General features: G+C 37.5%; 1 protein-coding gene across 1 annotated transcript in view; it reads right to left on the bottom strand.

The window, feature by feature from the left end:
• Positions 1 to 20,648, bottom strand: part of LOC101173626 (copine-8) — a 123,544-nt gene that overhangs the window by 37,264 nt on the left and 65,632 nt on the right. The window contains exons 6-9 of the mRNA XM_023955579.2: positions 14,765 to 14,841; positions 4,659 to 4,722; positions 2,297 to 2,400; positions 1,598 to 1,702 (exon numbers count right to left, since the gene is read on the bottom strand). Coding sequence (XP_023811347.1) covers positions 1,598 to 1,702; positions 2,297 to 2,400; positions 4,659 to 4,722; positions 14,765 to 14,841 — 350 coding nt within the window. The remainder of the gene's footprint in view (positions 1 to 1,597; positions 1,703 to 2,296; positions 2,401 to 4,658; positions 4,723 to 14,764; positions 14,842 to 20,648) is intronic.

Here is a 20,648-nt window from a genome sequence, read left to right as displayed (position 1 = left end):
TCTCAGTGGACAATCACTGTTTCATTCTACACCAGCAGAACTCTCAGGAGAACAGAAGTCCTCTCAGTGTGTGAACAGCTAAATGTGACCATACTGGGTCCCTTAAAGCGGCAGTTTATTTTGCTTCTTTATCTGCAGCACAAAACTGAACCTGCTTTAGTGTGAGATGCATATTTTTTTAAGCAAAAATTAAACGTATTCTTCAACTTATTCTGTTTGTGAAATTTCTATGGTGCTTACATTACAATTTGCAATAACATCCTAAAATGTAAACAATCTGACGTTGTTTAACCGTTTTGTTAAAGACCCACTCCAATCATCTTTTATTTTGAAAGGATTCCCAGTGGTCTTTTGATTATGATTACGTTGTTTTTAGCCAAAAATATAACGTGTGTGGTTTTCTAGGACATATTTTCTGTATCATTTAGTTCTCCATGCCTCTGTTTGTTGTAGTGCGATTCATTCATTGTCCCTCTTTCTCACTCGCCTCCAGAGGAGCGGGAGTTATCCAAATTCCAGTTGCCTTGTCTGTGCTCCTGTCCTGGACAGTCGACCTCGCCTCTGGCTCGTCTCGCGTCCCCAGCCGTCCCCCCAGTTCCATCTGGATGAAGCCCATCTGCCCATCTGCTACACTATTCAAACATGTAGTTGTAGAGTTAACCCTTGTGCTTTCTTAGATGACCCCACCCTTACATTGACGTGTTCTCCCTACCATGACAAAGGTGGATAAAGGTGGAAAGATTTCATGTAATCCATGGACACCAGTGAAGATCACAAATCATTGAAGGAAAAAGGTTCAGAGCACTGTCTAGTGGGTCTAGATGACCCAACTCCCAATGGTAAAGTGCCTAGGATAGCACAAGGGTTACATATGCGAATTCTTCTTTAACAGTTCTGTCCGTTCTGGAAGAGGATCCCTCCTTCATGTACTAAACTGAATTCCTTGCAGAGTGGCAGGACCTCATTAGAAATTCACCTCTGAGTTGTGAGCTGGACTGTTGGCACCAGCAACCCCACCCCCTTGCCCCTCCATGTTGCTGACAGCTTCTTGTTTACATGCTCTCCTGCTTCCTATACAGCTACTATGACCTCCAGCCAAACATTAGCAGTGAAACAAAAATGTTGAGCAATATTGGAGTTATTCAGTTGTACAGTTTTGATCCAGATTTCAGCTCAGACAAGGAAAACAAAGACGAACATCGATCTATTTGTCTACAAGTGGATGCATCAGAATGGAGCATAGCAGGGAGCTTGTGGCTCGCCCAGTGTATTTTCTATGTCACAAATACATTTTTTCCAATAGGCATTTTTCATCTGCTCCTTTATTCACAACAATTTTAATAAAGGAATAATTACGATATTTGAGAACATGTTAAAAACACCAAAAACATAAATTTCATCAGAGTGGGTCTTTGAAGTTGGTAATTGTAAATAGAAATGACTGTTAACGGTCTTTGTCTTCATATCCAACCTAACCCAATCACATGGTCAGACTCATTCATGCTGACACTAAAGAGATTCCTGAGCTCCATGCTGTATAAATAAAGAGTATCCAGGCAACTATAACAATTTCTATAATGTTAGTGATGCACTGCACCTGTCATAGTCTCCATTGCACAGCGCTCTGACAGGAATTTTAAAAGCCTGCCACACTGGGTCCAGAGTATTCTTCACCACCTCTGTTTTGTGGCAGATGGTATACCTGGGAGAAATATCAAGGTGTTACAAGATGACAACCATATCCTATTTACAAAAACAAAGCAGTACATGCTCTGCTGCAACGCAGCGGGGATTTTAACGTAACAACATTTGGATTTATTGCAGCAGTATGTGCTTCCTGTGCTTTTGTGGCCGTCTCTGGCCTGGCTCTTTGTGACTGTGGCGAGTTGCTGTTATAGCCTGCAGCGCAACGTTTAAGCTGCATCAGTAAATAGCCCACTGTACTGAAGGAAAATGTGTTAAGTGTGAGATGCTGAAGTCAACTTGAATAAAAGCATCTGGAGGGGCAAAAAAAAAGGGGTTTCTGCACAAAGTTTATACTTAGCTCCATCTATTCCACGCTCTGTCTTTATTTTCCTGTCAGCTTTGTCCTATTTTATTTACAGCTTCCTCCAAACACACATCATGGAGCATTATTTAACTTCACATAGGCACTTTAGATCCTGCATAGGAGTTTTGGGAGCTTCAATCATGCTCAGAAACAATATAAGCTACAATAACCTCTCAGTTCTACCAGTATCAGATCAAACGCTGCAGTTCTGTTTTCAATGAACTGACTTAATCGATGGAAACTTACGATCCGTCTTCGTTACTGCGGTAAAAAACCAGGAAAGGATCAGATTTTCCAAAAAAGTCTTTCTTATCCAACTTGTTGCCACAAAACTGAAGCATCACCGATTCCTAAAAGGAAAAAAAAGAATCTATTATTAGACAAAAAAATAGATAAAAGCAACACTTAGTTTATATATTTTATCCTAAAAAGTTTACAACTTGTAACTTTTTATTTGACAACTATAAAAATATGAAACTTCTTTTCCAATTGTAGACAAACAGACAGAATCCCATTTTGAGAACACTGTGTAGAGAAAAATTAAACTCTGATATTACTTACTAATTTTTTAACTTCTATTACTTTGACTTTAGAGACAGATGAACATTTATTTTTCACCTAAAATACATAAATACTCAATTTAATATATGTGCAACTCAAATGAACTGAACACAGATTTTCTGCAGATTTCTGATGTTTTCAGAGCCTCTTGGACTGGACCAAGCCAGCCGAAAGCAATAACTCATGTAAAGGCATACAGATTTAAAAACAGACTAAAATAAAAAAATCTGGACTTTAACAGATATTGTTTTTTTTTTTAAATATGAACATAAAGTGTATGCAGGAAGCCTGGGGTCACTTCCCAGGGCATTGGAAGAGCTAAAAAAAACCCTCCATGGTGGGTCCTCAGGCAAGAGTCTTTGCACTGCTGCCTATCTGGATCTCCTGTGCCTTAGAAATAAAAAAGTCCACTTTATATTTGTATATTTTAAATTCACAAAATAGACTGCAGGAAAAAAAGTTTACATAAGAGGTATAGGTGGAGCCTAATGGAAATCCTTTTAAGTAAACAAACTTTTTCTGTTTTTATTTTCATCTGAAGTCTTAAAAAGAGTCAAGTGATCACCAGGGTATCACTGTTTTTCCCAGACATGATCAGTCTTGCTTTAAGATTATTGATCCCACTGTCTGACTGTCTTTGGAGAGGACAAGTCCAGCTGAATGATGGCGAGAATTTCCAAAAATCCACAAATGACATCCATATATTCCTAATTTTCAAGACATCAGTTTTTTAATATTTGAATGTGTAGGTTGGTTGATTAATTTGATGATTCAAAACCCGAATCTGTCCTTTGTTGTAGTCTAATATAGGTATGACCTTTTTACATTAATATTTGCTATCTAGTTCTATTTTTGATTTTGTGGGAAACTAACAGTTATGGGATTTAAGTATCTTTGTTGGATGGTATGAATATTATATCCTTGGTATTCCCAGCATTTACATTATTTTACATTTTCTTTTACTTAATACAAGAACATTATAAAAACATATCAAATTATTGTTTAAAGGCGCAGATATTTAATAAACCTGATGACAGCAGCAGCATGGATTCAAACAAAAACATTTGAACTGTTTCAAGCCCTTTCCTGAGCAGAAAGTCAGTCCGCTGTCAGGTTAGAAAACATGAATAAAACATGTTTGCCTGCAGGGTTGACACACAGGGGAAAAAATCCCTAAACCTCACATTACCAAAAGCTGCAGAAAAGCTGTTAAAAAACAATAATTAAAAACCCAGAAAGCTAAGAAATTTGAGCTGGAGATTTCCTTCCAAAGGGTCATTTGGAAATGGCGGTTTCACTTTTACAAAGAGAAAAACCCTCCCTGTGTGAGGACAAAACACTTTCTTTTACAGTATGGTACTAACATTACCATGGTGTATTTAAGTGGTATTCACATGGTACTGTTGTTGCTCTAGGTTGTGTGGTAGTATTTGGTTCATAACTATGTGGTACCTACAGAGTATTTATGTTCTACCCACTGGTTTTTACATGGTAACTACTGAGTGCTTTTGTGTAAAGTACCACATATTATTATGTAAATACCTACGCTTTTACATATAGTTTATAGTTTATACATAGTAAGTTTAGTAGAATATGTTAGTAGAAAATAAATTCTGGTTACTTGTTCACGGTATTTTTAAGGTATTTTCTGTTTGCCTACTATCTTGGTATAAATACTATGAAAGACAAATAAGTTAACACGTAAACTTAAGGTACTGTATTTGTATATACCCTGTCCTTACATGTGGTTACACAAAGATACTCAGAAAGTACCACTTAAAAAATATAGAGTACAACATTAATACCTAGTATGTAACACATAAATATGAAGCAAATAATGCCACATAAATACCCAGTAGGTTCAATAAAAGTAATTATCCCTTATATACACTTTAAGTACCATAAAAGAAAGCATTACCAGTGAAACTGTGTTGGATGTTATGCTGTTGATAAAATGTATGGCGAATATCTGACAGAGAGGAGGATTTAGTGAACAGAAAAGTCTGAAATGAGACCCCCTTTTGTAAAGAAGGAGCGCGACTCTTACCCTACAGTTGCTGAGTTCCTCCGCTCTCACTATGATGGTGCCGCATTTCTTTCCAGGGATTCCACTACAAAGGCGACAATGAAGGAGAGAAAAACACAACAATGACCTATATTTTAGTTTTGGAAAACAACAGCTCTTCTAAGTTGAAAATACTCAGTTTATTTGAAAAAGATGTTGGCTCCGCATGCTTTACTTGTTTGAGATAACTTAGTTTCAATTAAAGGGCTAATATCATGGAAAATCAATTTTTTGTATGTATGTGAATGAAAATGTTAACTCATCACCTAAAGTAGTATTTTGATCCACTCACGCATTTCTAAGTATTCCCCTAAAAACCTGCTCTCTGAGCACCAGCCCCTTACAACCCACCCAAAACGAGCAGGTTCTCACATTGTGACTTCAAGAGTCAGGAACAGCCCCTTCCAAAAGTTTGTGCTGTCAGCACCGCTCCCAGCATAAAAGACACGCCCACTTTCTCCAAGTTAGCCGTGATCGGCAAAAACGCTTTTGCCTTTACACAATATGCACATCCATCTTTCCAAAAGTTTGGATGTTGTTCGCTTTTGTGGGCGATACGCAGACACACTGCAGAGGCCGACTCTAGGATGATGTCATGAAATAGGTGGCACGCAGTAGGAGCAAAAGGCGGAGGCTCAGAGATTGAGTCAATTTACTTCCGGATTGGAATAATAAGGTGTGAAAATAACAAATATTTCATAAAAAAAATACATTCTTCAGTGTGCCAAAGGTAATAAAGGATCATACATATGGATATAGTTTACTGTGAAAAGATTAAGAATAGCATGATATAGGCCGCTCTAAAGATGACAGCTGCGGGACCATCGCAGCATTGATCAGTTCAAAATTTTGAGTTATTTTATCCCTTTGTTTCCTTCAACCTAAAGTTAAAGTCAAAAGGATTTCCAAACTAACACTGTTTAAGTTTTAACTTAAATAGTAGTTTACATCTAGTTTTTACATCTAGCAAATAAAAATGGTTTAAAAATCATAAAGTCGAACAGCATCTATAGCTACATGTTTGCTCTTCAACACAGAAAAAACAAGAAAAATCAGATTTCAGCTGATTATTGTAAAAAAGAAAAGTCCCACACAAAACGTCCCTTGAGGATATTTGAAAAAACAAGGACTTAAATAAAAACAGCCAGCATGTAAGTCTATGTTTTACAGCTGTCTGAAGCTCATTGGTGAAGAACTCGTTACCATCTGTCTTCTACACAAGGACGCAGGGAATTATTTGTTGCATTATATTTTCCAAACATTGAACCTGTATTAATTGTCTTCTCACTATTTTTTTTCTTTTATATACACTGTAGTCCACCTTATGTTCATGTGATTCTGGCAGGTACTGAGCCCTCCAGGTGCCAGTGGTTAAAAAGAAAAAAACTGATAAACCGTGCGTACGGATTAATCAATTGCGCTTGTACTGTTGCGCAATCGAGCACGCATGCACATTGCCTGTGCATGTCTCTGAGCAGAGCAGCTGGACTCCTAGCTTCTGTTTGCAGGCAGGGGAGGATGCTTTGTTACAGTGTGCAAGCAACGGAGGATGCTCTGCTTAGAGACATGCACCCGCACCATTGCGCAACAGTAAGAGCACAATTGATTTATCCGTGGGCACGGTTTACTAATCCATGCGCACGCTTTATCAGATTTTTTTTTAACCACTGGCCCCTGGAGGGCTCTGTAGACAGGGGTTCCCACTGGGAACTTTGCAGCTTTTATCTATCAGAAATTACTTCATTCATTCATTCTGTCATCTTCTTCAGTTTTGTCCCTTTCAGGGTCACGGGGCTGCTGGAGCCTATCCCTTGTGGGCAAAGGCAGGGGACACCCTGGACAGGTCGCCAGTCTGTCACAGAGAAATTAATTTGCTCTGATGTTTTTCAACCTGTTTAAACTTTGAACAGTGTTTTGATGTTATCACAGGTTAACAACTTGATGGGTTTTATATAAAGTAAATTCACATTTAAAAGACCAACTCCAATAAAATTGATGTTTTTAACATGTTTTTGTGGCATTTTTTTTTATAATGGAGGACATGTATCAAAGAGAATAAGGCTCAAATTTGCATTTCTGCATATTTCTTTATTCAGATCGTTGTGAATCAGGAGCAGATGAAAAATGTCATTTTGGAACGTTTATATTTGTGACGTAGGAAATACAATGAGCGGGCCACAAGCTCCTTACTCTGCTGCATTCAGGTGGGTTGCTCTGCACCAACGGTCCCGCCCACATCTTAGAAGTAAATTTCTACTCCTGCCACTCTGCAGAAACTATGTCCTAAAAAATGTGGCTAAAAATGGCATAATCATAATTAAAAAAAACATTGGGAACAATTTTACAATAGATCAAAAGATGATTTCATTGGATTATTATTCCTTACATTAAAGATGAAATTTGGTTATTTAAGCACCTATTATATAAAATAAACTGGGATTTGTTAAAACCATTCCCAAAAGCTACTTATTTGATAGCCTAACACATCTGTAAAGTAATTCTCTTCACTTCTCTTTTAGTTACTTATTGACGTTCTTTTAAACCTATAATTCAAAGTAATTTTCAATTAACAATTCCATTTGCAATTTAATAATGCAATTTCAGCTTTTTTCTGTACTATCCTTTTAAGAATTTAAGAATAAAACATTAAAACTCCTAGCAAACAACGTCAGTAGTGTGACAACATCCATTGACATTTAATGTTGTTTGTATCCTGAGCATGTGCTGCGTAATATTAATCCAAAAAAAACGAAGCACGGCAGACTGGCTGCTAAAAATAGAGCAAACGAAGCCACAGACCATGCAGGACTCAGAACACAGAAGGCTAGAGCTAATTTCCTTTGGCTAAACACTCTTCTCTGACACAAAAAGCAGACACATCTAAATGCTACAAAACAGTGCTGTTAAAGAAAACCCTGCTTTGTAGTTTTCCTCCCAAGCCCAGCCAATCTGATCCACAAAGATGTATTCGTTTGAAGGAAAAAAGTGCAGTCACTGAAAATAATTTGCTTTAAAAAAAAGAAAGCTTAGAAAGGAGGCAGATGGATGGAGGCGCTGAAAAAAGGCATGGAGGAAAAAAGACACCAGGGAGCTTAAAAGTAGTAAGAATGAAAATGTAATGCCACAAATGTGCATTTTTCATCAGGACTTGTGTCCATAATCCTTTTTTGAAGGAACAGACACTGGAACCAAAAAATAATGTAAGTAAGTTATACTAAGAGTCACTCTGGAGCAATTTAGTAGTCACTAACTTTTATTAGAAAATGAAAAGAAATTAAAGGTCAATCTCCCTCCACCTGGAGCTCCATGCAAGACCTCACCTGGTGCACAAATGATCTTGAGAACGGTAAGGAATAGCCCAAACAATGAGGGAACTGGTCAATAAGATGAATGACCACAGGTTACTAAAGTAACACATTATGACATGCAGCGCACAGAAGGTCCCTCTAGTTAAACCAGAACATGTCCAGACCCAGTTACAGTTCTCCAGAAATCATCTGGATGACCTAGTCAAGGATTGGGAGAATGCCACATGGTCAGATGAAACAAAAATGGGGGAAGAAGATTGTTGAGTTGCATCTCATAAACACCATACCCACTGTGAAGCATGGAGGTGGAAACATCATGGTTTGGGACTGCTTTTCTGCAAAGGGGACGGGATTATCCGTATTAAGGAAAGGATGAATGGGGCCATGTATGGAGAGATCTTTTTCATCAGTAAGAACACTGAGGCTGGATCTTCCACCATGGCAATTACCCAAAACAATTTGCTCAGGCAACAAAGGATTGGCTATGTTAAAAACATTTCAAGGTTCTGGAGTGGTCGATCCAGTCTCTGGAGTTCAATCCAATTGAGAATCTGCGGGGGGAGTACAAAAGCGTGTGTTTCCAGCCAAAATCCCAAAACAACCCTGTTGTTGAGAAGATCTGCATGGAGGAATGGACCAAAATAGCAGCTACAGTGCTTGAACCTGGGGAGCTTGAGGGAATGTTTTTGTAATGTTAACCAGGGTTACATTACAAAATATTGAGGTGAACTTCCACTAGTGATGAAATACTTACTTTTTTACATGTTGTCTCTCACAGTAGAATTGTTCCTAAAAACAAAAATTACAGACGGCTCTCATCTTCTTAAGTTAGACAACTTGGAGAACTGGTGACTGACAAATACTTGTTTGTCCCTCTGTACATCCAAAATTTACTATAATTGGATTTTCACAAATCTTCACAAAAGGTGGCAGCTACTTCTGTAGTGATGAGTTATTCCATCATTTGGTGGATTTAAAATAAATTGGTAATAACTCCTGGTTATGGCAACGAGTAGGAGTTTTCTTTTATAAGAGAAAATGTAATTTATCAAATAGTGGTGTGTCGTGGTAAAAACATTCAGACAGCAGAACATATCAGGATAACAATAAATAAATAAAATGCTTGAAGAGGAGATCTATCTGTCTCATAATGATGACAACAGTTGTTTAGTAAACAGAAAACACTTGGCTCAGATGTTTCCTTGTGACCTGTAAATGGGATTTGTTCCTAAATGTTAAGGAAAAATTGTTGTTTCTGGTGACGTTCATCAAAAAGACTATTATCTAATCCCTTATTACAACAATTTCAGAGGTTTGACATTTTTATGTATTCCCATTTCCCCATTAGAAAATTATTTTTCTAATTTCGCTGATTAAAAAGTGACAGTTTTATTCTTTATAATGCTCATTTTATGCAACATTTTACTATGATTACTTTCATTTGTTGTAATATTACAAACTGTAAAATTGATGCACTATCCAATGAGCAAATTAAATAGTTATCATGGTCCATAATTATGGCTCCTCTTGATTAGGTTTGAAGCCTGGTGAATATAAAAAGTATGAAACTTGAAGACAAACTGGGGTAATCACTGATTAATGTGAATTTGTGAATGCATTTTTGCTATAAAATGATATACATTGCATATGAGACTTTTACTTTTATGAAGGAATGAATTTTCCTGTTCTGTCTGGCCTGTGCTCTTCCTGCATTGGACATTTAGAAATAATCAATGCTGCACAAAGTATGAGACAGAAAGTTAAACTTGGTGTGCTTTCCTATGTATGAGTGTGTTCCAAAAAGAAAAAAAAAATAAACACACAAAACACAAAAAAAGTGAATAAATAAATAATTCTCTCGTGCACAATCTCAAGCACTATGTTACAGAAATAGACACAGATCTGTAATAACAGTGAATGGCTGCAGGCAGGGGTGATTACATAACTATGAGACGGAGACACATTCTTACATCATATTTCTTGTGCACGGTTCTTCAGCAGAACCAAAAAGGGGCATGCACTCATTGATATTGACTTTCATTTAAACACACACACCCTCACCCCCACCCCCACAAACACACATACACACAGCATAACAAAGCTAAACATTGGCATTTGTGCTCAGGTCCAGATCAGTAAAAGCAAGGTGAGTGCTGGGCAGGCAGCAGTTAGACAGGTCTGCTCAGTCAGTTGGAAGGGGTGTGGACTTCCAACAAGCTCACTCCTGATTGGTGAAAGTGGTTGCCATGGAATCGATTTTGACCGACTCGGACCAATCAATGCTTGCTGCCGTTGTCTAGCTCCAAGACTGTGGAATCCTTATCGCATAAAATGGCGACTGAATTGACTTCATTGGGTAAGTCCTGTTCTATGGCTGATGTCACACTCCCTCAGTCCAGTTCTCATTTACATATAGAGTTTTTAAAAAAGAGAAGGACGTTCAATTTGCTGCTGAAAGGAATGACAGTGTTAAGGTTTACACAATTGAAAAAAGATCAACTTAAAACAACAGATTGAGACCTACTTAAAAGTGTAACAGCAAAACAAATCAGGCTGTGACAAGATTTACAGTACAGACCAAAAGTTTGGACACACCTTCTCATTCAAATGAATGGGAAGGTGTGTCCAAACCTTTGGTCTGTACTGTACATATATTTATAAAAATCTATATGGTCAAACTGAAAAAGAAATTATTTAGATTGAGGTGCATGAAATATAATTTTTCACCATATTTTCTGCACTGTAAAGGTGCACTTAAAACCATATTTTTTTTTTCAAAAAAAACAACAATGTCCGTCATAATCCAGAGCGCCTTATATATGGATTCATTCTGGTTTTGTTTACTGATGTCAAAGATATTTGGATATTTTGACAGCGCTCGGTCAAAATGTCCAGTTGGCTGTTAGTTTGAATATGCAAACGTAGCTAACATGGCTAACGTGTAGCAGTGTTGGATGTTTTTTAGTAAAGAGTTGCAAGGTTGGGATTAACAGGTGTTGTAAATATGTTAACGCAGCTAATGTGGCTGACACTGCTAATGCATAGCGTGTTACAAACAAGTTCTAGGTTGTGTCCGAATTCCTTCACTACTTACTAAAAGTGCACTACATAGTGCATTCGTCATTTTGTAGTGCTGTCCGAATCTACAAATCCAAAATCAAGTGCCCTGGAAATTTCCCAGTAGTCTCTGCGACAAACCAGTGCACATCAATGCTAATTAGAGCGGCGGATATAGACCACAATGCATAGCGTCGGAACATTTTTTACCAAAAAAATGTATTTAAATGTTGTTGTTTTTTTAAACCAACGTTTTTATCTTCAGAAGCCAGTGGACTCATAAATAATCTTCTCAAAATGCTAATATCAATTTGATTTTAACCTAGTGAAATTGATGACATCATATTCGCCGTTTGAAAAAAAAAAAGTAGTGAGCATGGTGTCTGAATTGTTCTTACGATTCAGGGCACTACAAAGTGCTGCACTAAATAGTTTTTTAGTAGTTAGGAGTTAGTTACTGTGAATACAGTCATAGATTGACTGACACATGTGCTATAAGGCGAATTAAGCGAGACAAAAGAAATCTGTCAAACTCAAGGCCCGGAGGCCAAATGTGGCCCATCATGTCATTTTATGTGGCCCGCAAGAACATTAAAGTTTTTGGTAACACTTTATATTAAGATTCCTTAACAAGCTCTGTTAACACATTAACAAGCATTATAAATGAATTTATAGGGTGTTAGTAAGACATTTATTAGTACAATAAGTCTAATAAGGTTTATTAAATTACTTAGTTAACACATTTACAAGCATTATTATTAGGATGTTTTTAAGATGCTAATGATGTATTTACTGATATTATAGGTGCCTAACAAATGTGTCAGTGTTAATAAGCTTAATAAGATTTATGAACAACCTTTGTTAACAAATTAAGAAGTATTATTATTGTTTGGGGTTCTAGTAAGATATTTATTAGTATTATAGACGCCTGACACGAGCCTAAGTGTTCATAAGCTTAATAAGTTTTATTAACTAACTTAACAAATGAATAGGTTTTATTAATGTGTCAGATGCTAGTAAGATATTTATTAGCATTATAGATGTCTTGCAAATACCTGAAAGTGTTAATAAGATTTATTAACATCTAAAGTCAGACCATTGTCTTCTAAATCCATATTACTAAACTGCTTATAAGCTTTACAAATGTATTAATTAACTTTGTTAATAGTTTATTAATTGTTTTGCAGCACCTCATCTAAAGTGTGGACGTTTTTTAGCACAAACCACCACAAAGCATAAAGATAGTAAAAAGCATGGCTCCTGTAGGTTTATTGTCTTCGGTCTTCAAAAATGACTGGCTTGTGCAACTTTCTTGTGGACTTTGAAGCAAGGCAACAGTGGTTGAATGCAGTTGACATAGAATGCAGAGAACTGTCTCCTGGTGATGGGATTTGCAATGAATGTTTCACTCAGGATAGATCATGCTAATACTTTATCCTTATTAGCTATGATGCTAGTCATCCAAAACCAGTATATATGGTTTTTTTTTTACATTATTTGTTTGAATTAAATTATTATATATCTTTTACAGAACGATTTGTGTATGTTTAGTCTGTTTTAATGTCATAAAGTTCTTTTTACAATCTTTATGCTTTGTGGTGGTTTGTGCTAAAAAACGTCCACACTTTAGATGAGGTGCTGCAAAACAATTAATAAACTATTAACAAAGTTAATTAATACATTTGTAAAGCTTATAAGCAGTTTAGTAATATGGATTTAGAAGACAATGGTCTGACTTTAGATGTTAATAAATCTTATTAACACTTTCAGGTATTTGCAAGACATCTATAATGCTAATAAATATCGTACTAGCATCTGACACATTAATAAAGCCTATTAATTTGTTAAGTTAATAAAACTTATTAAGCTTATGAACACTTAGGCTCGTGTCAGGCGTCTATAATGCTAATAAATATCTTACTAGAACCCCAAACAATAATAATACTTCTTAATTTGTTAACAAAGGTTGTTAATAAATCTTATTAAGCTTATTAACACTGACACATTTGTTAAGCACCTATAATATCAGTAAATACATCATTAGCATCTTAAAAACATCCTAATAATAATGCTTGTAAATGTGTTAACTAAGTAATTTAATAAACCTTATTAGACTTATTGTACTAATAAATGTCTTACTAACACCCTATAAATTCATTTATAATGCTTGTTAATGTGTTAACAGAGCTTGTTAAGGAATCTTAATATAAAGTGTTACCAAGTTTTTAATTTCTTAAAATATTTTTTTTTTAGTCTATTACATATTATTTATGTGTAGCTGTTGTAATTATTCAATGTTTGCAGGTCTTATGTGTGTTTGTGCAGACAAATTGTTTTCATCAATTAAACCATCAGTTGGATGCACGGCTGTGCGCAGCCTTTTTTGTAAAATGTTACACTATAATACATGTTCTTTCTAGCTCAGTTTGATGTTATTTTTCTTTATTCACTTGTACAGTTTGATCCGTCATTACTGGAGTTATGTGGGTTTTAATAAGCTGACACAATTTAACAGGATTTATGCTAGAGTAACAAGCAAACATATAAATAAAGTAAAAAATAAGTTATTTAATATTAAGGAGTAGTCACATTTATTACATTTAGTTCCATGTATAAGTTATATCTGGCGCTTTGAGGACAACCACTATGCTGATGTGGCCCTCGGTGATAATGAGTTTGACACCCCTGCCTTATAGTTTAGTGCGCCTTAAATATAACATAAGATTGAAAATGGACCAGTTATTTCTATATGTTCCAGTGCGCCCTATAGTCTTGAAAATACAATATAAATTTTGCTTCAGCCCTTTAGTTGTTGCAAACTAGTATATATAGGCTGTGAAAAAATAGTAATGCTTGCTAATACATATATTTACAAAGAATAAAGATCAAAGTTAAATCGAATGCAATTTCCCACCGCCACAAAAAACGTTCAGAAGCATTTCCTGCTTGAGGATTGCAAAAAAGTAAACTGCAAACCAGTTTCATGTTTACAGAAAAGACTTTGTAATATCTTTTAGTCAATTTCATCCAAAAGAGGGTTCTGGATGTTTTCTCAGATGGACTTTATATGACAAGTCAGTGCACCGCAGGATTTTCCAGAGCTAAATCAAACGTCTCGCTGAGCTCCCAGTGGGACATTTGCCATGAACCATCTACAGTTTTAATCACGATTTTGTAGCACTAATCAGCAACCGAGACAAAAATCAGACATTTAATTATTTCAAAATGTCTCTGATTATTTCTTTAGGCACCGGCTCAGTTTATGCTTCTCCAGGAAACACGCTGGGAGCTCACCACCGACCTCGCCCTGGGAACTGTCCCTCATGACTACACGCTGTTTACCATCACACCATGTTTACAGCGTTTCATTAGGCCCGTCGCTGTTTATCTATTCATCTCATTTTGCTGATGGAGACTGGGAACGCTTTCATCAAGATCTTGGCCCATTTTTTACGCCCCTGTTTTGCTTGACATCAAAGACAAACAGTTGCAAGTGATGTAAAAAAAAAAATGACGTTGATTTTCATTTCACAATGTCTGTAAAACAGGATGTAAGCGCTCGAGATGAGTCCAAAGAGCTTTTTGAGCCCCTAATGAAAACAGCTCTTTGAGTATTGCAATACAAGCCTTTTCAATTAGGAGATTGTGCTTGAAATAGCAGAGGACATTTTTTTGGGAGTGTATTTGCTTGTTGGTTGGTACATGCTGTGTTGTGCTACTTACATCAAAGGTTTTTCCAAGCGACTTCCCAGGGACCCAACTATTTCACCCAATGTACAGAAAGCCTGGCCCAAGAAATCCTACATGGGGGAAACATGAAAAGCATGGCCATGAGTTGCAGAGAAAAACATTAATTATAATGCTCTACATATTTATTCACTTGTCACATGAGGTTAACCGTCCCATCTTCACCAATGTGAAGCAGAAACAGCCTACAGCAACATTCCCAGAGATGTCCTTCTTTCATTTTTGTCCTGTTGCCAAAAGTTACTCAGAGACTGAAACAAGCAGTTGAAAGCTGCCGTTTGACTTAAGGCTTCAATTATTGTTTAGACAATATTAAAAGGAACATTTTTTCTTTATTCAAACTGTCAGTTTTGGTGATTTGATACTGTCTGTCACATAATGATAACCTGAGCAGTCACTGTGGACTAAAGGAAATTGAAGAGGGGCCTTTTTCTTATTTTTCTTCGTCTTTCCAAGATGTCTTATCCCCCCTTTCTTTTTTTCACTACAATTTTGGTTGTCATTCAGGCCAAACAAGGCGGTGGTTGGTTTAGTGTGTCAGACAGCCAGGATACAGATTAACCCTTGTGCTATCCTAGGCACTTTAATATTGGGAGTTGGGTCATCTAGACCCACTAGACAGTCCTCTAAACCTTTTTTCTTCAATGATTTGTGATCTTCACTGGTGTCCATGGATTACATGAAATCTTTCCACCTTTATCCACCTTTGTCATGGTAGGGAGAACGCGTCAAAGTAAAGGCCCGTACACACCGGGACTAATATTCGCCAGGCGTTATTCGCCAGCGTTTTTCGCCACGTTTTTTGTGTTCACACCCAGGCGATTTTCGCTGATGATGAGCCGAGTGAACATGCAATTTCATTCCCTGACATTAGATGGCGCTTAATGTAAAACAGAAATACTCCTGTACACAAGGTGGCGCTGCGCAACTTTACGCTTCTTAAAGTCGCTTTTCACTCAGAGGAAGAGAGCAAGTATTTACGCGCTTGTCAGAATCATACAAAGAAAACATGAATATTTCAAGCACCAGTAGCTCCAACTGGTGCTTGGTTCGGGGATATTTTAGAATGTCCGTCATTATTTCTTCACGGCAGTGTAGATGCTAGATGGCGTCTATCTTCTTCGCTGGTATGTGTGCTCAGCAAGGCAGTTTTGTGTTTGAGCGCCCCCAAGTTGTGTTTTACTGTAACTTCAGAAGCTCCAGACACGTGTGCAAAAGCGCCATTCTCATTGGTCGTATAGTTTTCGACGCGGCGCGTCAAACCAAAAAAACGAACCCGAGGCGTTTTTTAAAAAGTGACGCTTTGACGCGTGGCGTTTTTTCGCGTCGGTGTGCACACTCACATTGGTGCCCTTTGTTTAGTCACGAGGCGTTAAACATCGGCGAATATCGCGGGCGAAATTCGTCCCGGTGTGTACGGGCCTTAAGGGTGGGGTCATCTAAGATAGCACAAGGGTCAACAAAGCAGCAGGGGCAGAAAGTGTACATACATTACAGATAAACAGAAACATATAAATGCACTTGGAGTTCATTTTAAGCTAAACTGGAAAAAGAAGTAAAATCATATGCCACATCATAAATGACTTTAGGTTGTTCCGTTCCCTGTGAGCTAACAACAACAGAGGTGTCAGTTTCAAAAGGGAAGAGGGCTAATGCCACTTTCACATGGTACACAATTCATGCATCAAATTTGGGTTCTCTGTCTCTGTTTAGAATTTGCTGCTGGACACTTTTCAAAAAATGTGGTCATAACCTGTCTCTCCTGCTGCATGTGGAAGTAGTCAAAAGTTTTGGGGGTCATCGTAACATGGAAGAACTGATCTCATTGAAAATGCATGGAATAATATTAAGATATCAAGTTTATTTATTTTGAAGAACTTTACAAAAGCATCTGTGATCATGTCTCCATGTTTGGGTTCATGAGATCATTCCGAGACTCTACCGGTACGGTAAGATTAACCATTAACTGTTGGAGCCACATCTGAATGACGGGCGCTTTCAGCGGTACTTCTGTCTCTCTGTGACCCAGTTTGACAACATGCTGCCCCGCTTTAGTCCAAGGAGGTAAAAAATTACAATAATAAAAAGAATACTAATGTCTCAATGAAAAAAAAATATATACATATAGAAATGTATAAAGCTCTGGCTGAAAACAATCACGATCTCCTCAACATTGATTTTGGCTCCACAAGCTAATTACATCAACAGAATGTCACGGGCCAAAGCTGAGTTACTGATTGGTTGACACGATCCCAAATTTTCTGCAAAGTACAGATATTGAACTAGTGTGATTTGGTACACATCAGAATTTTCACTAAGACCGTGTTGCCTTGTCGCCTGGAAAAACCCTGCACCACACACTCAATTTGCACTGCAGAAAATCTGTACATTGACTGAAAGATCCACTCTGAGCGGGACATTAACATTTAAACGCGATGCGCCTGCCACGCGAATCACATTTGGTTGAGGAAGTATACTGTACTTTGTGCGCTCATTCCTAAGCTCCCCTGACCAGATTGTGTATTCAATATTGTGCATCGAAGTCTGAACCTTCATACACGTCTGTGAATAGGTTTAAAAATCGAGATGAACTCTACACAGACAGCTGTCCCAAACAGCTTTTGTGTGTGCAGACAGAATTCTCTCACAGTTAAGGTCCCATGGCAAAAAGAAACGACAAAAACTCTTCGTCTTGCCTTTGGCTGTCAACATATTCGTAATGCTTTCACACCTTCAGAAAGCCAAAGCAGATGGTCGACATGACTTGGCTCAGAAGATCAGAATGATTTTGCGAATGAGGCAATGACAAATCAGCGCCTGAAAACCTCCAACTTTCATCTTTGTGGCTGTTGCATCCAGGCCTTCAAAGCAGCTTTACAAAAATCAGGGAGGTGACTATTTAAATGAACCTCCATAAGCTATTCACTTGAGATCAGTCCAGTGCTCCGCTTCTTGTGTCATTTATAACCAAAATTTGACTTGAGAGATGTTCACTTTAGGGTTTGGAGCTTAGCTATTACGTCTCCTTGAATCCCTTTTGGACTCAGCTACTGTTGCGCAATGGCAGGGTTCAAAGTCTCCCAGTTCTGCTCTATTCTGATACATCCACTTGTTGACAAGTAGATCAATGTACGTCTTTATTTTCCTCGTCTGAGCTGGAATCTGGATCAAAACCGTACCACTAGATAGCTCCATAACTGATCCCATTTTTGTTGCACCGCTAATGTTGGGTTGGGGATGTGAGGGGCTCTGAGCTAGTGGGAGAGTTTGTAACCAAGGGATGATGGGATATCAGCGGGGGCTTAATTCTGCAGCAACAGTCCCCCACTCCCCCCCCCACACACACACACACAACTCGGTGTCGAGTTTCTGATGAACCCCTGCCGCTCTGCAGAAACTATGTCCTAGAAAACAACACAAGTTGTTTTATTTTTGCTAAAAACTGTCAAATTAAATTAAAAGATCACTGGGAACACTTATACAATAGATCATGGTGGGACTTTAACACTAAACGTATATTGTTGGTTTAAAAATCTGACTTTTTACTATGGGAGTCAATTACATATTCTGGCGTATAGCAACCTGCCTCCAGTGGTCTTTGGTGGAACTGCAACATTTGGTACCCCCAGATTACATCAAGTACAGAAATGGAGAACAGAAGTTTGATTTGTACAAATATCAAATTCAAGCAGTTCCAAAAAAAACTTTAAACAGTGGTCAGATGATCAGTTATAAAAAATAAAACAGAATTGCAAACACATATTTTAAGATAAATGGTAAAACAACGAATGTATTACATTATTACATTAATACATTATTAATAATGTATTCCATACATTATTTTTATTGATTTTTTGATTTTTCAGGTCCTTCTAGAATTTCTGAGTTAGCCTGAAACTGTTTTTTTAGTTAATAAATTCCAATAACTTTATCGAAGATACTACAAGTATCTGCCATCTAAATTGATTGCTAGAAGTCAATCAGCTATTAATGAAGCCATCAAAAGGTTTAAAACAAAAGTGACAATTTCAGCATTAAACATTTTACATATCACTTTTCTGAAGATTGGATTAAATTAGTTAATTTTTTTTAAATATGTCGTTGAATTAACGATAGAACAGCTCTGAAAACTGCAAAAAAGAAAATCAACATTAAATGAATCTTTGATATTTTTCTGCCATATGCCTCATCTTTCTTGTTCACTTCCAGCTATATAGCAGAACAAAGGTATGTGAACCATATGCTGCAGGGAAAACATCTGTTGCGATGGAAAAAGGCAGGGATCCTCAAAGGTTGCCTCTGGGGTTGCAAACAATAACAGAGTTCTGACATGCTTCTCCAACCCTTTGCTCTTTTCCTGTTATTTATAATCACGCAACTGAGGTAGACGCAGCCTGGACAATGGAGCTGTCAGCGTATGCCTCATCTTCAGCACAACACATTCACAGAGATGACAGCGTGCATCCAAGTGCCATCAGCCCTCGTGCTTACAGTGCGTTTCTGCGCTCACACTGCCCAGCACTCACAGTGGAAGGCTGCAGGCATGCTGGGAATTGAGGCTGAGAAAAAGAAATCCGCCAGCAGTTGGCAGGGAGAATGAGCATGGGTGTTGAGGTGGAACTGGGAGGAGACAGAACTGGAGCAGAGGGCTACTGAGCCTTCTGTTACAAGTGAATGTTAAGGATGGCACCAAAACACAGTAAAATGCAGGCTGGTATGTTAGCATTGAGTAACTTCAGCAAGTACGATAAGTGTAATTACACAATTTGAATAGTCTAAAAAATGCTATTGAGAATATACAACTGAAACCATTTTATTTTTAAAGTCATAACCTAATGTGATGATTTTCAAACATTTAAAATTCAGCAAACATTATTGTGCAGTTGGCTAAACCAAAAAGGATTTGCTTGCGGGTAAATGTCAAAAATGAAAAAGAACATATGACATATAATATTTCAACTCTGACAAACATCTAACCCTCTGCTCCCACCAGAAGGAAGAAGAAGAAGAAGAGGGGAAACGTTCGGTCTAAAAATGAAAGTGGAGAAGAACTGATGTGAACTGTGATATTTCCTGTCATAGTTCTTCCACACCCGTGGTGAAGAGGTGGCAGTCAGCCTCTCATCAGAAAAACGCAGGTTTGGTTCCAGCCTTGCCTTCCCTTCCCGTGTGTTGAAGCTCTGCAGTATGGAAGCATTTGCGTAGCATAATTAAAAATAAAAGTCAATACCAGAAAAACTTTTTCCTTTTCAAAATCAAGCTGTTAATCCATTTTAATTTTCAAATTAGATATTTGTAATTGAATTTTGCTGCACATTTACCAGAGAACTTTTTGAAAATGAAATGTCAAATACCATTTTCTTTATCATTTTAATTAAGTGACAAAAGAATAAAAAGAAAAAGCGGTTTGGCGGATTGCTTTTTCTTTTTAATTTTAAATCAACAAATGCTGCATCCTTTTGAAAATGAAAAAGCATTTCTAGTATTGACTTTTATTTTTACTAATGCTACTCAAATGCTTCCATACTGCAGACACCTAGCAGGATAAAATGTAAACAGTTAAACGCCCTTTGCTTTGAAAAACATCAGGTCTTTCTAGCCTCAGCTTAGCTGTCACAACATGCCAACACAACCTTCTTCTTCCTCTTTTCCCATCAGGGGTCGCCACAGCGAACAAGTCACATGGTAAACTTGGCAATGTTTTACGCCGGATGCCCTTCCTGACGCAACCTTCTCAAAGCAACCAGGCTTGGGACCGGCACAGAAGTAGAGAAGGGAACAGGGAGCAGCCCAGATTCGAACCCTGGTTTCAAGGATGGAAGGTGCTGCAAACCAGCACGAGCTAAACCGGCTCCAACAT

The sequence above is a fragment of the Oryzias latipes genome, chromosome 6 (assembly GCF_053564925.1).
Source record: "Oryzias latipes strain Hd-rR chromosome 6, Olatipes_Hd-rR_3.1".
Lineage (NCBI taxonomy): Eukaryota > Metazoa > Chordata > Actinopteri > Beloniformes > Adrianichthyidae > Oryzias > Oryzias latipes.
The sequence above is the reverse complement of the archived record's forward strand: the minus strand, read 5'-3'. Positions and strand labels throughout refer to the sequence as shown.